The following is a 17,904-nucleotide window of genomic DNA, read 5'->3' on the forward strand; positions in this document are numbered from 1 at the left end:
CTCGGCGAACACCCCGGAACTGGTGCCGCAGCTTTGTAGCGTAAGCAGTGCCGTAACTTACCGATGGATTATCGTCTTAGCAAATCAGGGATGCACTGGACCGGCTCTACCTAACCCCTTCCCTGTCTCCCTCGCTCCTGCATTACTGCCCCTGCAGGGTCAGACATTGTGGTGCATCTTTGGAAGCATTGCGGTACTCTGGGGGTGGCCGATGGGATGGAGAATTTACAGTCGGCGTGCACCACCGGGAGCTTAAGATGTCGACCGGTGCTCAGCAGTGTCGAACAAATTGCAACAAAAGATTATCGGTGACAGGATCGCTGCGACAGGGTGGTGCTGGTGTGCAGCAAACACAAAGAGAATGAGAGAGTAAGAGAGAGAGAGAACTATCAGGGATGGCAGTAATTGGCTGGATGCCGGTAGACCGAGAAGAATGATTGCACCTAATGAATATGAACCACTCGACGGGGGTTGCGAGAGGTTGAGCGGACTGGCTGGCAGCAGGGATCCGAAGACAGATGGGCTCTGGTTGTTCACTATTTTTTCGCCCTAACCCTATCCACATGCCCACAACGGTGTGAATAATCTTTCAACAAGCGGTTGTTGTTCTAGCTCGGATGCACCGGTACGGGGACAGGGGGCAGGAATTTAAGGATTAAACATGGTTTGCATAAATTACCGCTGGTTAACATTGTTTGGTGTTTGCTTTGTTTTATGGGTGGATGGAAAAGGATACAAACAAAAACACATAAACTGAACAGTAAATTGAATAATGTGCAGCATTCAATTAGCGTGAAAAGAAGATTTAGTTTATTAATTTGAAACAACTGAACAGAGTGTGCACTATGGTACCGATAAGCAACTGGGCTGATAGTGAGAGCTTTCTTGTTGAGCTTTTTCCACTCCTTTCCACTAAACCATAGCGTCAGCCAGCGAAAAGCACCCCGGCATGATGTATGTTTCCTTCCTAATGAATTTCTATTGTGGTGGAAATTAGTTGCGTTTAAAATCTGCAAAAGAAAGCGAGCAAAAAGCGAGCCCCGTCTACTGATCAAACCAATTACCGGGCTGCTGGGACCGGTTGGGTGGGAAAGAGAAACACTACAATAAAAAGCCGAACGGCGCGAACAGTCCTGTGCGTTCCGTCGGGTCGTCTGGTGAAGCGCCACCGTGGAGGAGCAAAAAAAGGAATGCTGCAATCCCTCGACAATCCTCGTTTGATGCCGATTGCCAGGCTTTATGGTTTTATCTCCTTTTCCACATACTGCCCACGGAACGGTGGGCTAGCCGTGTGATGCTGCTCAGCGGCCGTGGTACTGGCGCTCGATTTTGCATAGATAATTATCTTCTTTTATTAGACTCATTAAGGCATATAATTAAAATCTTTTGTCCGATGTCGTTCCCAACTACTTTATGGCGATGGGAGCGTGGTTTTGCGTGCGTGTGCAATGCTAATGTATGTCGACATCATGCGCGAGGAGAAGTTGTGAGGGGTGGGGGGGGGGATGGGAGAGTATAATCGGAGCTTATTTTTAGTACCACGGACTTTTTTCCTTCTTGTGCCCTGCAATATACTAACGTTATTTGTGCGCTTAGTAGATTGTCATTCCCGGTAGATGGTAGATGAAAGATGAATAAAGAATGGACCTATGAATGATGGTATGTGCAAAGCGCGTAATTGTTACTCAGGCAAAAGCGTCACAAAGGTTAGAAAATGGTGAGGCAGCTGCTGGGGACAATACGAACAATGGGTGCCGTATAGACATTCAGATAAGCTCTGAAGTTAGATCTAGAGCTTTGAGCATCATACGCTTGTGTGATTGCAGGGAACAGTAATGCTATAAAGATGCGTGTGTGAAGAATTTTTATTTTTGTTGGCGATCACGTGAGATAGTTTTAAATGTTAGCATTCGTAAAATAGTTACATCTAAATGTGAAGGTACTTGCTACATTACGCAATGAAAATATTGAGCTAGTTGTATCCTTTCACCTTCTAAGCATTCTAAATATTTCAGTTGTGCTTAATGTCATCATTATTGTTGCTATTGCTGATACGATTTCCTACAAAAACGACTTCATCAACGTGATGTATGACATAGCTGAGCGTACGATCTGCAACGAAAAGGCAAACGGTGTATTGCACAAGTCTTTAAGCAGCATTCTATCCATGGATTTACCACCGAGAAGGTAGCCATTGACGTTTGAAAAAACGGTACGTCCACATTGCATCCATACTTCGCCCGTACCATCATCATCTGGACGAGGTGTCGGGTGTTACGATCGAACCGATACCACGGGAAACCGTAGGCCACTGTTTGGATGGCTTCACTCTGAAACGAATGGAAAATAGAAATCGGCGCTGGCTCCAGTTGGTTGCAATTTTAAACTACAGCTCGTACCGAATCTCGCACAATCGTGCCACCGTACGAGTACATAAAAAGCAACATCAGCACTGTAAACGTGTACGGCATGTAGGTGAGCTTGTTGATTCCTTCGGCCTGCAGGCGGTAGTGAAAACAGTAAGTGAAAACAGGATACATTCGGCTTGCCGGTGAGTTCCGCACTTACTAGAAACATTGCCATGCTTATAACACATATCATGAACGCCGCACAGATGTGCATGATCAGAATCGTTGGGGTGAATGCGTGTCGTACTTCCGACACGACGTCAATAATCGTCTGATGGCGCTTGTTGATGCGCCTCAGCTCGAGATTGATGCGAAGCGTTTCAGCAGCGGAGCTTTTCAGCGTGTACTTGTCTACCGTTTCGGCGAGTGCTTCCAACTCCAGCCGGATCGCTTGAAACTGGCCATCCATGTAAAGGCAAACTCCACTGAACAATGCGTCAGTGCTCGTCATGGCCGTAATGGTAGGTACCGAAGCATAGTTCAGGAAAATTGTCGTCAATATAAAGAGCGTAGGATCTTGCGAGTCATAGGGCAGCCTGCAGTAACAAACAAAAAATAATGCGCATGGTAGGTGGTACTCTTGGTATTTTGACATCTACTTACACAACTTTGAACGGTAAAAGCTTCACAAGAGGATACTGGCCCTGGAACCAGTTGTAAGCCATCATAAAGTACGGTATGATGCCATACAGTATCGCAGTGATGAAACTTGAATGGAAAAGAACTTTAGTTATCGTTTGATCTCGGGCCGTGATCCGATTCGTGTAGCCAGTTTCACGTGGATGTTCATCTGTTAGGCAGCAAAAGAAGAGGAAAACAATTGCATTACTGAATGTCCATTATTCAAACAAACATTTAGAAATAGAGCTGTTACAACGGTGCTAGCTCATATTTTTGTGTTGTAACGGGGTTTGTGATATTTAATGTTGGTGTTACTATCTACATTAACTGCACACGTATTAAAACTTTATAAATTAACATAAATGTATTATTAAAAATCTGACTGCTTGCACCGAGGACGTTCTTGTAAGTGCCGCGTTACAACCAACGTGTTCGGCACCATCGCTCCCGTTCATTGGCCTGGCGAGCGATCATTGCCCTATCCTGCCGAACCGCTCTCACTAACACATCAACACGCTGGCAGGACTGTCAGCGGTGAGTGACTGCAATAACGGCGATCGCAAGTTCGGCAGGTCGGGTCACAACATCTCCCCCTTTTTAGTATAGCCGATATCCGTCGAGCCTACGCGGAGGTCTTCTAAGCCTAGAAGATCGGCGTGGCGGTTGTATCGGCTGTCTGATGCTGGTCTCGGATGCAGATGGTAGAGGCTGTACAATCTGCTGCGTTGGGGACCTATCGGAAGAAAAACGTTGTGATGTGCTGGACGGATCGTTGTTCCGTTCCACGGGTATCGGTGCCTTTGGTGTCGGTGCCCACGGTGTTGGTGCCACTTCCGCAAGAATATCAAGCGGCAGCTGATGCTTAGTTGAGTCGCCGGCAAGATGTCCTCGGCCACTCGATGTACGTGCGCGCATTTGATTGGCATGTCGACGATGAGGGCGATGTCCATCGGTGATAATCTCGTACATTACGCTTCCGATCCGTTTCGATACCATTCCGGGAATCCACTGCCAAGCATTGCGCGAATAATGTTTTCATATAGACAGCATCTCCAGGTTGAAACTGTCTAGCTGCTGGCGGTTGCTGATCATCTCGTTGGTCGACTTCGGAATGTGTTGTTGTAGTTGGGCGTATCAGATCTAAGGGAATTCTAATGTTTCGATTAAATAAAACTTGAGCTGGCGTGCGTTGGTTAAGTGCAGGGTGCGGAGTTGAGCGATATGTTTGCAGGAAGGTGTCGAGTGCCGTTTCAGTGGATATATCATCTGATTGGATTTTTCTTCAGGGCTCGTTTCATAGTATCCACAAAGCGCTCTGCTTGCCCATTAGACTGTGGGTGAAACGGCGGTGTTTTAATATGCTCAATGCCACTTTGCTTGCAGTAATCTTTAAACGCGTCGCTTGTAAATTGGGCTCCGTTATCGCTGACTAGTTTTTCAGGCATGCCAAAACGTGCAAAGATGCTTCGCAGCATCGAAATGGTAGCTGTAGTGGTTGTGGTGATTGTTTTCATCACTTCAGGCCACTTTGAGAATGCGTCAACCACGATCAAGAAATAAGCTCCATCAACTGGTCCTGCATAGTCTATATGCACTCTTTCCCACGGTTTGGTGGTCTTTGGCCAAAACTTTGGTTCTAGTAAAGGTGGTGATTTTGCGACTGCCATGCATGCTGTACAGCTGGAAACGCAGTCGGCTATATCCTCATCAATAGATGGCCAGTATAAATAGCTGCGAGCGACGGACTTCATGCGTTGAATCCCTGGATGCCCTCTATGAAGTTGATTCAAGCACCGCATGCGTAGTTTTCTGGGTATTACTACTCTCTCTCTAAAAAGAACACAATCACCTACGGTCGACAGGTCATCCTTTCTATTATAGAAGCGTGCTAACTCCATTCCATATGACGAGTCAGACGGCCAGCCTTCTTGGATGTATTTGTGAACCTTCCATAGTAGGGAATCTGTCCGTGTCCCTTCCTCTATGTCTCTGAAATTGAGAGGGAATGTATTAATCATGTTGAGAACTACGGACCTTACATCCTCTTCTAGCTGGAGGCTGGCGATGACGTATTCTGTCTCCGGTTTAGCGTGATTTCTTATGAGCCTTGAGAGAATGTCAGCATTTCCAAAGTTTCCGGTGGGGACGTACTCTATCGAAAAGTCGTATAACTGCAGTGTTAGCGCAAAGCGTTGCAGTCTATTCGCTGTGAATACTGGGATGCCTTTCTTTGAGCCGAAGATGCGTAATAAGGGACGGTGGTCGGTTTGGAGCCTGAAAGAACGACCATAAAGCATCTTGTGAAATTTAGTTACGGCAAATACAATGGCCAACCCTTCGCGATCTATTTGACTATATTTTTCCTCCGTTGTTGTCAAAGCACGTGACGCATGCTGAACGACCTTTATTGAGCCATCGCCAAACTTGTGAGAAATGGTGGCTCCTAGTCCCACTGATGATGCATCCGCTGCCACAATAATCTCTGCGGTGGGGTCGTAGTGGGTGAGGAGGAGATCGGATGATAGGATTTCTTTAAAATATTTAAATGCCTTTTCACATTGCATATTCCAAGCGAATTTTGTGTCACTTTTCAGCAAGTTATCAAGCGGATACCTCAATTCGCGCATTTTTGGCACAAACTTTCCATAAAAATTTACTGCTCCGAGGAAAGAGCGCACGCCTTTGATATCAGTAGGTGCGGGAAGATTTTTTATTGCCTCGATTTTCGCAGGATTCGGTCGGATACCATGACGGTCGATTACGTGCCCAAGGTAATCGATTTGCTTCATCTTCAACGAGCATTTGTCTGCTCGGACGGAAAAACCAAATTGTTTGAGGCGTTGAAAAAGTTTCGTTAGATTTTCGTCATGCTCTTCCTCTGTTTTCCCCCCGACAACCACATCATCCATATAGCCAGAAGTTCCCTGCAATCCTGCCAGCATTCTATCTATAATCTGCTGGAACGCGGCTGGGGCTACTTTTATGCCTGGAGGAAGGCGGTTATAATGGTATAAACCTCTATGGGTGTTAATGGTAAGCAATGGACGATATTGTTCGTGAATCTCGACCTGGAGGAACGCGTCTGACAGGTCTACTTTGCTGAACCAACTACTGTGCGCAAGCTTCGAAAAAATATCTTCGGGCAATGGCAATGGATATTCGAGTGGCTGAAGCGCATCGTTTAAGCCAGTCGAGTAGTCGCCACAGATGCGGATGTTGCCATTTGCCTTTCGTACGACTACGATCGGGGCTGCCCATTCGGAAAAGTCTACGCGCGTGATGATATTCAATTGTTCCAACCTATCCAGCTCTTTGTTGACCGTCTCAATCATGGCATAAGCGACAGGCCTTTTTGGACAAAACACGGGTCGAGCGTCTTCTTTCAACTGCAAGTGGATGCGGCTTTTAGTGCATAGCCCCGTACCGCTAAAAACTGTCGGAAATTTAGCTTGGAGACCCTTGATGTAGCCGCTTGACGATACCATTTTGCAGTAGCTATCCATTGGTAGCGAACTGAGACCAAATTGATCGATGAGATCAGCACCCAACAATAAAATGTTTGCTCGTGTCACCCGAATGATAGCTTCCCTCGTTTTACCTGCCATTTCAATGCTGGTTTCGAATTCACCGTCGAGTTGAAGCTCCTCACCCGATGCTGTCCTAGCGTTGACCTCTGCCGGAACTAACGATGGTTTGCCCAGTTGTTGCCACAACGAGCGACTGATGACTGTTATGTCCGACCCAGTGTCCAGCTGCAAGCTCACGTGTTGACCACATATGGTCAGGTTGACGTATTTTCGTCTGTCGTTAACCCTGCAAATATTCACAGTTACAACACGTGATGTTACCTGCCGGTGCTTTCGAAAGTTGCGCTGTCGTCTTATCGGTCCTGATGTGCGGCAAAACCCTTCCCGATGACCGATTTTTCCACAATTGGAGCACTTATGCGATTTGAACTTGCAGTCTCTGGACCAATGAAGCTCACCGCATAACCAGCAGGGTTTCGATGGTTTCGCCGATGCTCCGGAATCACTCGATTTCTGCTTCCGGAAATTAGCTGGTTGCGTGCCCGATCGATGGTACCGCTGGTTCGACTGCATACCTGCACCGTGCACTGCAAGGACTCGTTCACGCGACTCCGTTCCAATCATCGCGCTGTCAACCTTCAGGCTCTTTATCCGCTGGCACTCTGCTGCAAGATCCTCCAAAGTAACGTCACTTCGTTCCTCGATGCGTGCGAGAAGTCGTGTGCGGATGTCTGAATCAGCCTCATCCTTTAGTCCACACACGAGCGTCAAACACTTAAACTGATTCTCACTCATGGACGAAAACTGGTAGTCGACGCACGATCGGTTCACGCGGCAGATGAATGTGAGTATGTCTTCGGATTGCGCTTTTGTCAGCTTCATGCATTTGTATCGTTTGCTGACAAGCGACTCAGCCCTTCCGAAAAGCGAACTCAATATGCTGACTGTGTCTTGAAAACTCACATCGCGCGGAACTCGTGGAAGGATAAAGCTGGTATACCGTGAATGCTCTGTCGTGCCCAGCTTACGCACGAGTAAACGAACTTTCGCCGCGTCGTCGAGTCGGGAGGCGTCCTGCTTAAACAGGTCGTCGTAACGTGAAAACCAGGCGGAAAACGTAACGTCCGACTCGGCCTCGTACCGAAACTCGGAAATGCTGCTCGCCAAAGCATCCATGGTAAGCTCGGGCTGCTGCTGCGGGACGAAAGACTGCTGCTGCGGGACGAAAGACTGCTGCTGCGGGACGAAAGACTGCTGCTGCGGGACGAAAGACTGCTGCTGCGGGACGAAAGACTGCTGCTGCGAATGCTGCTGGGGCTGCGACGTTTGCGGGAGCGGGTGCAATTGCATTAATTGCGACATCATTTGCTGCTGTTGGGCCATCTGCTTCTGCATTAATTGCAGCATTTGGTAGATCATCGCGCTGTCTGGGGACGATCCTGCTTCCTGAGATGACGCTCCTTCTGGGTGCAGCGATGGCGTCGGCGATATGCTGAGCGATGGCGCCGCTGGTACGCCGAGCGATGACCCCGCTGGTACGCCGAGCGATGACCCCGCTGGTCCTCGGTGCGGTTGTAGATGCAAGCGTTGTGCATTGACGTCGTGCGCTGATGCGAAGGGTTGCGCTGGTGTAAAAGCGCTGGGGCGGATCAACGGTGATCGACGCGATTCGCCTTCGCTAGCTCCGTCTGATGCACCGTTTTCGTTGGTGCTCATCCTGCGCTTCTTGGACGGTGGACGGGGAATTTTCACACGCACATACACTTACACTTTCACAGATTAAAAATTGTCGTTTTATAAAAAAAAATTGTCCGAATTTACTCGTCGCCACTTTTGTGTTGTAACGGGGTTTGTGATATTTAATGTTGGTGTTACTATCTACATTAACTGCACACGTATTAAAACTTTATAAATTAACATAAATGTATTATTAAAAATCTGACTGCTTGCACCGAGGACGTTCTTGTAAGTGCCGCGTTACAACCAACGTGTTCGGCACCATCGCTCCCGTTCATTGGCCTGGCGAGCGATCATTGCCCTATCCTGCCGAACCGCTCTCACTAACACATCAACACGCTGGCAGGACTGTCAGCGGTGAGTGACTGCAATAACGGCGATCGCAAGTTCGGCAGGTCGGGTCACAACACATATGATGCAACGTTCGCTGTTACTTACTCTTAATTAAATGGACGACACTGTTTAGAGCGCTTTTAATTTTATGCTCGTTCCTAAGAAACCAGCACATACGCAATAAGCCAGAAAATCTGGCAACAGTTGGGCAAATGCTTTCGATCGTTTCGATCAGACTACCGTTCCGATACGCGTACAGGCAGTACCGAAACTCGCCCACTATGCAGATAGTAAGCGTGATCAGATTGACGGCGATGAGAACCTTCACATACCAGCGACGTGTAAGCCGATCCGGTGGCCAACAGCCGAAGATGAGCAGGATCTTACGCTGGAACTTGAACATGCCGCAGTCTTCGGGCGTTTGAGGGCGAGCGTCCGTAACTGGAGCAACGGTAATAATCATTGCTCACTGAAGGTTGGTTCACTTATGTGGGGTAAGCAATTGCATGAGTCTATTTTATGAGGCGATTTAGAAGAATGGACAGAGAATGTAATAACCATAAATAAATAAATTTATATGTAAAAATAATTCAACTATGCATTATTAAAGCCTGTACAGTTTGGTGAGAAAGCAAGCAGATGTAGAACAATCAATACTAATCGGCCTTAGTTTGGGGTTTTGGATTTTCAGCCCACTTGGGAGTAACGGCGTATGGGAGTAACGCCGTATCTTTCTCCTTCCCATCCAGCAAGTGACTTCAAGAGTATGCGATTATCAGTGCAGTTGTTTAATCAGCATGGTACAGGGTTTTGTGCTACACTTCTTTTCCCAAATATCTCTGCTGAATCAGCTTGCCCAGCAGTGATTGCAGGCGCACCACGGCAACCTCCTAACACGGTTCTGCAATGTTCGCGTCGATGATTTCCAAGCGTACCTAACGCAAATACGGTAACGCTTACTGGCAAGCTCCAAGGCGAAGTTCAAACCAGGAAACTGGTGCCCTAGCACGAAAGTTTCATGTTTTACTTACTTACGTCAACCCTCCGCACATAGCACCGCCGGGTTCTGGAGCAGAACTCTATCGTTGGGGAAATTTTTCCAGCAAATGGGGCTGAAACATCTCGGCAAGTTCAATATTTGTACAGCTGTGTGCAGTGCTGGAAATGGTGGCCACCGATCCGTGGTTCTGTGGGTTTACGCTTTACGCTTGTTTAAAAGAAGTAACTGCAGCGAAGCTTCCGGTTGTTTGGTTCTATTTCCATTACAGCCGGTAGAAACTGGAAGGAAATGGCTATGTTTCGATTAAAATTGTGACAGATTGAGCAGTTACGCGTGTTCGACTTTCTAGAGCGGTGATGTGAATGGCGCACAATTAAATTGCAGCAATGCAAGCGAAACAGTTTCGCAAGCATTCTATCAATCACCAGCATTCATCAATCAATTAGGTTTCTGCGCTTGAGCGGCGGGTGAATGCTGCACCATGGAGGTAGTAATTCCGGGCGAAAGATTAATGGAAGCTTAAGGAACATGGGGTAAATAGAACAAAAACAAAACACAAAAATACACGCACAAGCTGACATTGTTCGGTGCACGGTAATTCGTTTGTTTAATGAGCGTTAGATTGATCGGTTTTGTTGTTGATTAGTGTGTGAGAGAGAGAGAGAGAGAGTGGGGAACAATTTCGCAGCAAGAGATGTTACATATTCATGAGCTCCAAATTTGCATTTGAAAGAACACCTGAAGCATGTGTGAGGATGAGTGCTGCTCGGGTGTGTCAAGATGGTGTGTTTAAGCACTAAAAAAAGCACTTCTATGGCCGTGATACATCATGCATGTGCTTTGCTTAATGACATCAGAATAAGGCTTTATAAAATATTGAAGATGAAATGTAAATTCCAAGAAATTGGCTCGTTTTTTCTGCAGACTTGAGTGATGTTTAATGAGGATTGCATGTAATTAGGAAGCCGTAGCAAAGGTACGCGTCTATCCTGCGCGCCTGAAATTATGCAACATTTGATACATTACAGTACTAATATCAGTTTCTGACTAGTAGTGTGAGTACGATCCGTAAGTAATTTCTCAACTTCCAGCAAATCTGCTTACCAGCTGCATATAAAGCGACTCATTTGCTCCCTACCACGTGCGAGCTGCGTTCGATGTAAGCTACAGAGCAAGCATGCAATTTTGCATCGCAAAATTCACCGCACGCGAGTAGCGTCTTCCCGCATCGGGCCTGAAGTTAGTGCCGCTGGATGGAATGAAGCTGGATGTTGATTAATTTATTTCCCGGATTCCTCGTGCCCTCGTGCTGGGCTCATAATTAATCAAAGGCAATCCGATTTTAATCATGCGACACGAACCCAACGGCAGCGGGCGACTCGCTTGCTCGTGTGTGTGTGGCGGATGAGTGTGCACGCGCAAGAGAAAGCACATTTCGCCGGAAGGACACTGGCGATGTTATTTTATTACCCAAGAGAGTGCTCACAGTGTGCCCATGGTCAATACCGACGCGGTCCGGTTACATGGCAATGCCCCCGTGCCAGAATGGCTGCGAAAGGACCAGATTGGTGTTCTTGGTGGACTGAAAGCGGCGAGAAAGCAGTCTTGAAGGTTGGTTGGCGATGAGCCTTAGTCGTTTGGATTCAGTATTCAGTACGGGCAATGGGTCTGCTGGTTTGGTTCGGATAATTGAAACTGGACAACCGGTAGTAAAAACTCATTTCGCCACATAGCCGCACACACACATTAAAGATGCTGGAAGATGCTCCTACACTGCAAATGATAAAAATGGAACACAGCTTCGAGCCGTCCAGCCCCAAACGGAAGAGTGTTTTTGTGCCGTTGATATTCAATTTCCAACTACTTGGGAGTAGCGTTTTCTTGTGTCATCTGAGAGAAGGGGAGAGCAAAAATAGATGTTTTCCACAGTCCCGTTTCGAAGGAGCTGTTTTTTGGGTTTCTGTTCCGGCTGTAGGTCGTCGTACCACGTGGAGCGATCGTGTATGGTTTTTGTGGAATAGTATTTTCTTTTGCTTTCTATTCTAGGCTTTTCTTCCAAGCAGTTTCTGCGATCTGGCAGTGGTGCGAGCAGTTGTAGAGGCATGATTCTATGTTATGCTCTGTTCGATTGAACTACATTCATCTTCAATGACCCACTCTGTGATTACTGCTTCATCAACTGTTCAGGTCGGGCGCTTTTTGCACCGTGTGCCGTGACACCCGGCATATGGTGACACCCGACTTTCCGCGAAGCTTAAGCACACGCTGTTTGTCGGTTAAATATATGCACATTTATTTGCCTCGCCAAGCGGGCAAAGCTTTTACCGTGGCGAAAGCCACGACCGTGGTGCGCGATCGTGAAGCCACACTGGGGTTGGGGTGCCAGGACCTTCGGATGGTCGGGTGAGTCGTTGCCTCGTTTCGTGGCATCGACACCGTTCGCCACCGTATCATTATTTTCGCATCTCATCGAACCACCAACAGCTCGAGGAAGCGAGAGGTTATCGACGTTATGGAGAGGGGTTTTGGCGAGACTAGAAAGTCATACGAAGGGTATGGAATAACATTCTAATGGTCCTCCCCGGCCCGCTTTCCGGTTCGATCTTAACGAGTGGTGGGAGCAGGCACCGCCCCGGAAGGATGCCTTGCCTTACGAGATGTAACCAGGGCGGCAAATGGAAATGGTGGTGTGCTCCGTTAATCTCCACCACCTCCAGTGCTGCAGCAGGTTCGTCCAAGCGATGCTGCGTGTTGCTTCGATGCAAAAAGAAGTGGTTCGTAATGGTGAATGAATGGCTGAAGATTTCTGGCACGTTGCGCAGCGTCTACCGCAACAAAGAACAGGACACTTTTCGCACCATTTGCAGACGGGGCGCGAAGGAAAGCGTATTTTATTGTAGAGTCAGAAGATGAAGGCAAACCAGCCCGCCAGCTCGGTGGGCAAACGTGCAAGAGCGATGATTTTATTTCCCTTCCTCGTATCTCCTTTTGCATGCCCAACTGAAGGTGAAAGTTGTTTGACTTGTGTGGAAAGGGGTGTGGGCTCGCTCCGAAAGCTTTGCCAAAAGCTGGTGACGCGTGTAGTAGATATATGATTCTCATTAGCGTTCATAAGAATGCACGGTGTGGTGTGGTGGTCTGTCTTCCCCCAGTCTATCGCCACCATATCGGGCGGTGGTTGGTGACGGAAACGGTTTAGCTTTTTCATTCCGCGTCCATCGAACACAACTTTGGCCATTTGAGAGGTTTTGCTGCTTGGTTTGGGTGCTGAAACTTTCCTTGATTAATGCGTCGAAGAAATGAAAGATGTTGCTTGATTCCACGAACCGGTGACCAGAAGGTGATGAAATTGATGTGTATAGTTTTTCGAACGCTATTTTCGTTGTAGAATCATTTCGTATGGTGGAAGTGGGCTGCAAATGGGAAGAAGAGAGCGTTTTATCGCACAAATGGTTTGGGCCGTTTTTCCACGCAGTTGATTGCCTGAGAAATGTTGAAGTTGAAGTATGTTACCCGAATTGACTTAAAAATTAAATCTTTATCAACACTATTAAAAAAACGCCTGCAAGTTTGCTATCCGCATCACAAAATCTCTTTATGTTGCTTCCACATGGTAACGTCCGGGAGTAAAGATGCTGCTACCGTAGTAACCTCAATCTAATTGGCTCGAAAATATGCTTTGTGTAGGTTAGATTGGACGTGTTTAAAACCAATCACAACCAGAAAAACAAATGGAAATGTTTCTGGTGTAAGGAGTGTTTTCTAGCCCTTGTCCATTCTTCCGAATAATTGATCCTGACCACTCAATGCACCGCGAAAACTAACAAGTCTCGCACCAATTTCGATTCCACTTTACAAACCGCAAGCATAGTTGTGGGCCGCATTAGGATGGCCGGGTGTTTATTTTATAGCTCCACTTCAAAGCAGTAAAATGTTCCCGCAGCAAATTAGGTTTTCTTTGAGCGATGAAAAGCGAACGAAAGAGATGTGGTAGGATAGTGTAGGAATAAGCTAACTGAGAGATTTCTTCACCACTTTATACCAGATGGCAGGAAAATCCCTTCGAACGATTGGCGTCGATGGGAGGGCCGGTTGGACGGTGCGCGATCGGAACTGAGTGGAACTCAATTTTCTAGCTGAACTGATTCAATTGCTGAGGTAATCTGGTTAAGTAGTGGCACCATATGTAGCGGTGAATGTTTTCCCATAAACAGGGGCAGGTGCGTTTTGCGTACAGACGAACAGGATGAAAGTGAACGGGGGTGGAGCTTTTTTCCATGTGGTTGTGTAAAATGGACAACCGCAACAGAAAGGCTTCCGGAGCGGGGTACTCCGGTTTGTACTTGTGGAGCAGCCTTCTTGGTATGCGGCTTGGTGCCTTCCATTGTCGAGGCTTTGTGCACAATAACCGCAAGCGAAAATACTAGCATGCAAAACGCCTCTTCACTGCAGGCTTTGGGGAAAGAATGGGGTTAAGTAGTTTTGTAAGTTGAACGAAAAATTTAACAAGGGTAATGTAGAGGAGTGTTCTTAAGAGGTGTATTGTTATGCCTTGAACAAGCATGCAGCAGGGTATACTATACTGTGCCGTGTGTTTATACTATTGGCATTTAGCGTACTTGTAGGGGAACCCTTTCTTACAGATGGACGTCCTTGTGAGCGATGGTAGCTCTAGATGAAAGCACTGAATGAAACAGGGAATGGGTGCCATTCAGTTTCTAGCAATTAACATCTTTTATTAGACTCATTAAGAAAGGCATAATTAACTTTCCACTGTGCCACGCGAGCAGCGGGTGCACGCTGTCGTCTCCAGTGTGTATGTGTGTGTGTGGCGTTTCACTAAAGGTCGCATGTGCATTCTGTGCTGCAGCACGTCATTGTGAAGTCGTAAAATGTGCACCAACGTACACCTCGATACGCTGAAAGTGTTGGTAGCAGGCTGATAGCATCAATGCCAAGGTGTGCCACTACCGGTAACCTACTTATGGCATAGATTTTTCAATTCTTCCTAAGCGACGAATACGATACGGTGAATGCAGTAATGATGAAACATCAAACCACAAACGTTGCCAAGCGAAGTTACAAAAAGGACTTCATCAGTGTGATGTACGATGAAGCTGTACGAACGATCTGCAATGAAAAGAGAAGTAGTGTAATTCGCGGTAGCCGTTTGTGCATCATCCCGGTTCACATGACGCACCGCCGAAAAGCTTGCCATCGAGGTTTCGAAGAAAGGCACATCAACGTTCGATCCGTACTGCGCCCTAATCATCATCAATTGTATAAGATGGCGAGTGTTGCGGTCGTACCGGTACCACGGGAAATCGTACGCCACCGTCTGCACGGCTTCACTCTGGGAAAAGGGAATTAGGAAACGCTCGATGGTAAAAGATTGCCGCTCGCAAGCTAGGCCTTTCGCACCACCGTACCGAATCGCGGATGATTGTGCCGCTGTACGAGTAGAGAAACAGTAACGTCAGCTCGGCAAACGCGTACGGCAGGTAGGTGAGCTTGTAGATTCCTTCCACCTGTATTGGAACGGGATCAGGACGGTTTGCAAAGAACTTCAATGCGATTTCAATCACGCCAAAACTGCGCTTACCACAAGCATGGCGATGCACACGATGCACATGATGATCGCGGTGGCCGTGTAGACGAGCAGCACATTCGGCGTAAAGGCGGACCGCACCTCCGACACAAGGTCAATGATTGCCTGATGGCGCTTACTGATGCGTCTCAGCTCGAGATTGATGCGATGCGTTTCAGCAGCGGAGCTTTTCAGCGTGTTCCTGTCTACCGTTTCGGCGAGTGCTTCCACCTCCAGCCGGATCGCTTGAAACTGACCGTAAATGTAGAGGCAAACTCCACTGAAGAGTGCATCGCTGCCCGACTGCGAGGTTATGGTGGGTGCAGAAGCGTAGTTTAGGAATAATGTAGTTACGACAAAGTGAAAAAGGTGCTGGGAGTCAAAGGGCAAGCTATAACAGAGGTGAGAATGTTTGAAAAATGGTTGCAAGAACAGAACTCCACAAGTAACTTACGCCAACTTGAATGGCAGAAGCTTGACGAGCGGCCTCTGTCCCTGGACCCAATTGTAGATCATGATAAAAAAGGGTGTAACTCCGTAGAGACAGGCGGCAAAAAACATCATCAGGAATAGGTAGAAGGTAAACTGTTGCCCCAGCGTTGTCAGCTGTTTGGTGATGGTGTGCTCCCGCGGATGCTCCTCTGATTTTGGAAACACAGCATTAGGTCGTTCGATGACGCATTCTAATCAGTTGCTCAAATTGCATACATGCAGGCGTGACAGTCAGCTTACCTTGCAGCGTCTTGCTGATGTTGTTCAGCACGCGGTGGATTTTCTCCTCATTAGCAAGATAAAACACCATCCGTAGCAAGCCCGATATTCGCGCCACCGTTGGGCAGATGCTTTCGATCGATTCGCTCAGGTCGCCCTCCTGGTAAGCGTACAGCCCGTGCAGAAACTCACCCACCATGCAGATGGCAAGCGTTGCCAGATTGATGGCAATCAGCATCTTCACATACCACGGGCGCACCAACCGATCCGCTGGCCAGACTCCAAAGATGAGCAGGATCTTACGCTGCAGCTTGAAGATGTCCCACTGTGGCGTAGTTTCCGCGTCCCGTGGATTAGAAGCTGCAGCACCAAACGGCACCATGGCGAATGGAAATGTGTCTGATCCACCGGAACTCGTCCATTTTATAAGGGGTTAAGTGTCCCTAGCAACGGTTGAGGAATGGTTAGGCCAAAACATTACCGAGTGTGTGAAAAAGTGCCATTTTTGCAATTTGCCTAACTTGATTGACAGTTCAAGAGAATTCCGATTAATCGAAGCGTGTGGGTAAGCTGTTCGCAGGGAAGAGGGTTTCACGGACCCAGAAAGTCGTGGGAAAAGGGATCATAAAGAGCAAAGCGCACGCCGAGTGGCGTGTGCGGGACTGATAAACAGTTTGGTGAAGAAGCCTACCTAAAACCCTTATGAAAATCTGCTGTAATAATAACTAACACGTTAGCGCGTTGCGTCTGTTCATCAAATCACATTAAGAATCAGGCTCTGCTGCTGCTCCCACAATGCACACCGTCTTCCCCGTACGCGCAGCCTAATGACGGGAAGCAATTTAATTGATTTGAGCTCTTTACAGTGAAACCACAAAACTGCTGACTAATAAATGCGAACGCTTTTAACAGCTCTGGTCTGGCAGGGCTGGTGCGGGTTCCGGGAGCGCCACCAGGGCTGTGTCACCCGTGGCTGCTAAGAATTCCAGCTTCACGACCTTTCGTGCCCGTAGCGCAAGCCGCATGGGAGAGCCCGTTCCATGCGTGTGCCGTTTGCGGTGTAGCTTTCGTAGTGCCAACCACTAACGAGACGCACGGGTGTAGCAGTAGTAGGATGTACAGCCAAAACCAGGGCGGGCAACCACAACTAGGAGGAGGGGGGGGGGAGACACCCTGTTTAATCGATTCCTGAGGTTTCCGTGGTCTACACTTAATGAAAGCATGGACCGACAACTTATGCGCGGTTCAAAATTTCGCGTTCGCCGAAACACGCTGTAAGGGTTTTTGGGGGAAACCCCCTGAACGGAAGCACGATGCTGCGTGAAAGTGTTAGAGTTCAGACAGGCGTGGGATAATGTATTGGATTTCGCTAACGTAAATTCAATTTACCAAACAAACTTATACCAACGGCCGGTGTATTCGCTCGACTCACCAAGGGAAAAAGCACGGGAAAGCGATCAGTAGCTTCGAACCGGACTAAAGATGAACGAAACATCGCTCCCGGTGCGCTTCGTTCAAATTTAGCTCCATTGATACAATATTCATCGTAAGTTGTTCAACACACACACACACACGCACACACGAACCCTCGCACAGGATGGATGCATCGTATGCTGCTCACGGCACGGTACGCCAGGAGTTTTGCAAAATTCCCTTCGGCAATGGTCAACAAAACGCGCGGAACCGGCCCACGCACCAGGCTCGGCTTTCCGCTCTGTTTGCTACTGCAATTAATCAATTGCTCAATCAGATGTAAATTAATAGCTGGAAAATGGTACCCGACCGCCATCGGTTGGTTTAGGCTTCCGCCCGCGACATTGTCTGCTTCTTCTCGGGCACGTCGGGCCCTATCGGGGAAGGTGTCTGTTGCGTATCGTTTGCTGGGACAAGTTATGAGCCCGTGGTAATGTGGATTTCTAATTGAATTCACATCTCGCCGGCGATTGACGCGTGGAATTAATTATGTGCCGCAATGTGCTG

At 47.7% G+C, this 17,904-nt stretch overlaps 3 protein-coding genes across 3 annotated transcripts; all 3 read right to left on the reverse strand.

Annotated features, from left to right (window-relative positions):
• Positions 1-2,061: 2,061 nt before the first annotated feature.
• LOC120897305 (odorant receptor 22c-like) lies at positions 2,062-4,025 on the reverse strand. Its single transcript, XM_040302077.1, has 6 exons — positions 3,779-4,025; positions 3,012-3,198; positions 2,569-2,944; positions 2,400-2,498; positions 2,178-2,330; positions 2,062-2,112 (listed from the first exon to the last, which is right to left on the reverse strand). Exons 1-6 carry the CDS (start codon positions 4,023-4,025, stop codon positions 2,062-2,064), a joined length of 1,113 nt encoding a protein of 370 aa, XP_040158011.1.
• A 266-nt stretch (positions 4,026-4,291) lies between these two features.
• On the reverse strand, positions 4,292-8,704 carry LOC120897322 (uncharacterized protein K02A2.6-like). The gene has a single exon (XM_040302122.1). The coding sequence runs from the start codon at positions 8,270-8,272 to the stop codon at positions 4,292-4,294; it is 3,981 nt and encodes a 1,326-aa protein (XP_040158056.1). The 5' UTR covers positions 8,273-8,704.
• Positions 8,705-14,336: 5,632 nt separating this feature from the next.
• On the reverse strand, positions 14,337-16,306 carry LOC120897324 (odorant receptor 22c-like). Its single transcript, XM_040302125.1, has 6 exons — positions 15,946-16,306; positions 15,668-15,854; positions 15,229-15,604; positions 15,056-15,154; positions 14,827-14,979; positions 14,337-14,756 (listed from the first exon to the last, which is right to left on the reverse strand). The coding sequence occupies exons 1-6, from the start codon at positions 16,304-16,306 to the stop codon at positions 14,706-14,708; spliced, it is 1,227 nt and encodes a 408-aa protein (XP_040158059.1). The 3' UTR covers positions 14,337-14,705.
• Between the last annotated feature and the right edge of the window lie 1,598 nt (positions 16,307-17,904).

The sequence above is a fragment of the Anopheles arabiensis genome, chromosome 2 (genome assembly GCF_016920715.1).
Source record: "Anopheles arabiensis isolate DONGOLA chromosome 2, AaraD3, whole genome shotgun sequence".
In the NCBI taxonomy this organism is placed as follows: domain Eukaryota; kingdom Metazoa; phylum Arthropoda; class Insecta; order Diptera; family Culicidae; genus Anopheles; species Anopheles arabiensis.

Excerpts from the sequence above, each read along its gene's own strand:
- LOC120897305 (XM_040302077.1), bottom strand. The coding sequence starts at position 4,025 with ATGGTATCGAAACGGATCGGAAGCGTAATGTACGAGATTATCACCGAT. Across the intron at positions 3,199-3,778 it reads TCCGTCCAGCACATCACAAC|ATGAACATCCACGTGAAACT; the intron begins GTTTTTCTTCCG and ends GCTGCCTAACAG. Across the intron at positions 2,499-2,568 it reads TAAGCATGGCAATGTTTCTA|GCCGAAGGAATCAACAAGCT; the intron begins GTAAGTGCGGAA and ends TACCGCCTGCAG.
- LOC120897324 (XM_040302125.1), bottom strand. The coding sequence starts at position 16,306 with ATGGTGCCGTTTGGTGCTGCAGCTTCTAATCCACGGGACGCGGAAACT. Across the intron at positions 15,605-15,667 it reads CTTCTGCCATTCAAGTTGGC|CTTGCCCTTTGACTCCCAGC; the intron begins GTAAGTTACTTG and ends CCTCTGTTATAG. Across the intron at positions 14,757-14,826 it reads CGATGGCAAGCTTTTCGGCG|ATCGTTCGTACAGCTTCATC; the intron begins GTGCGTCATGTG and ends TTTTCATTGCAG.
- LOC120897322 (XM_040302122.1), bottom strand. The coding sequence starts at position 8,272 with ATGAGCACCAACGAAAACGGTGCATCAGACGGAGCTAGCGAAGGCGAA.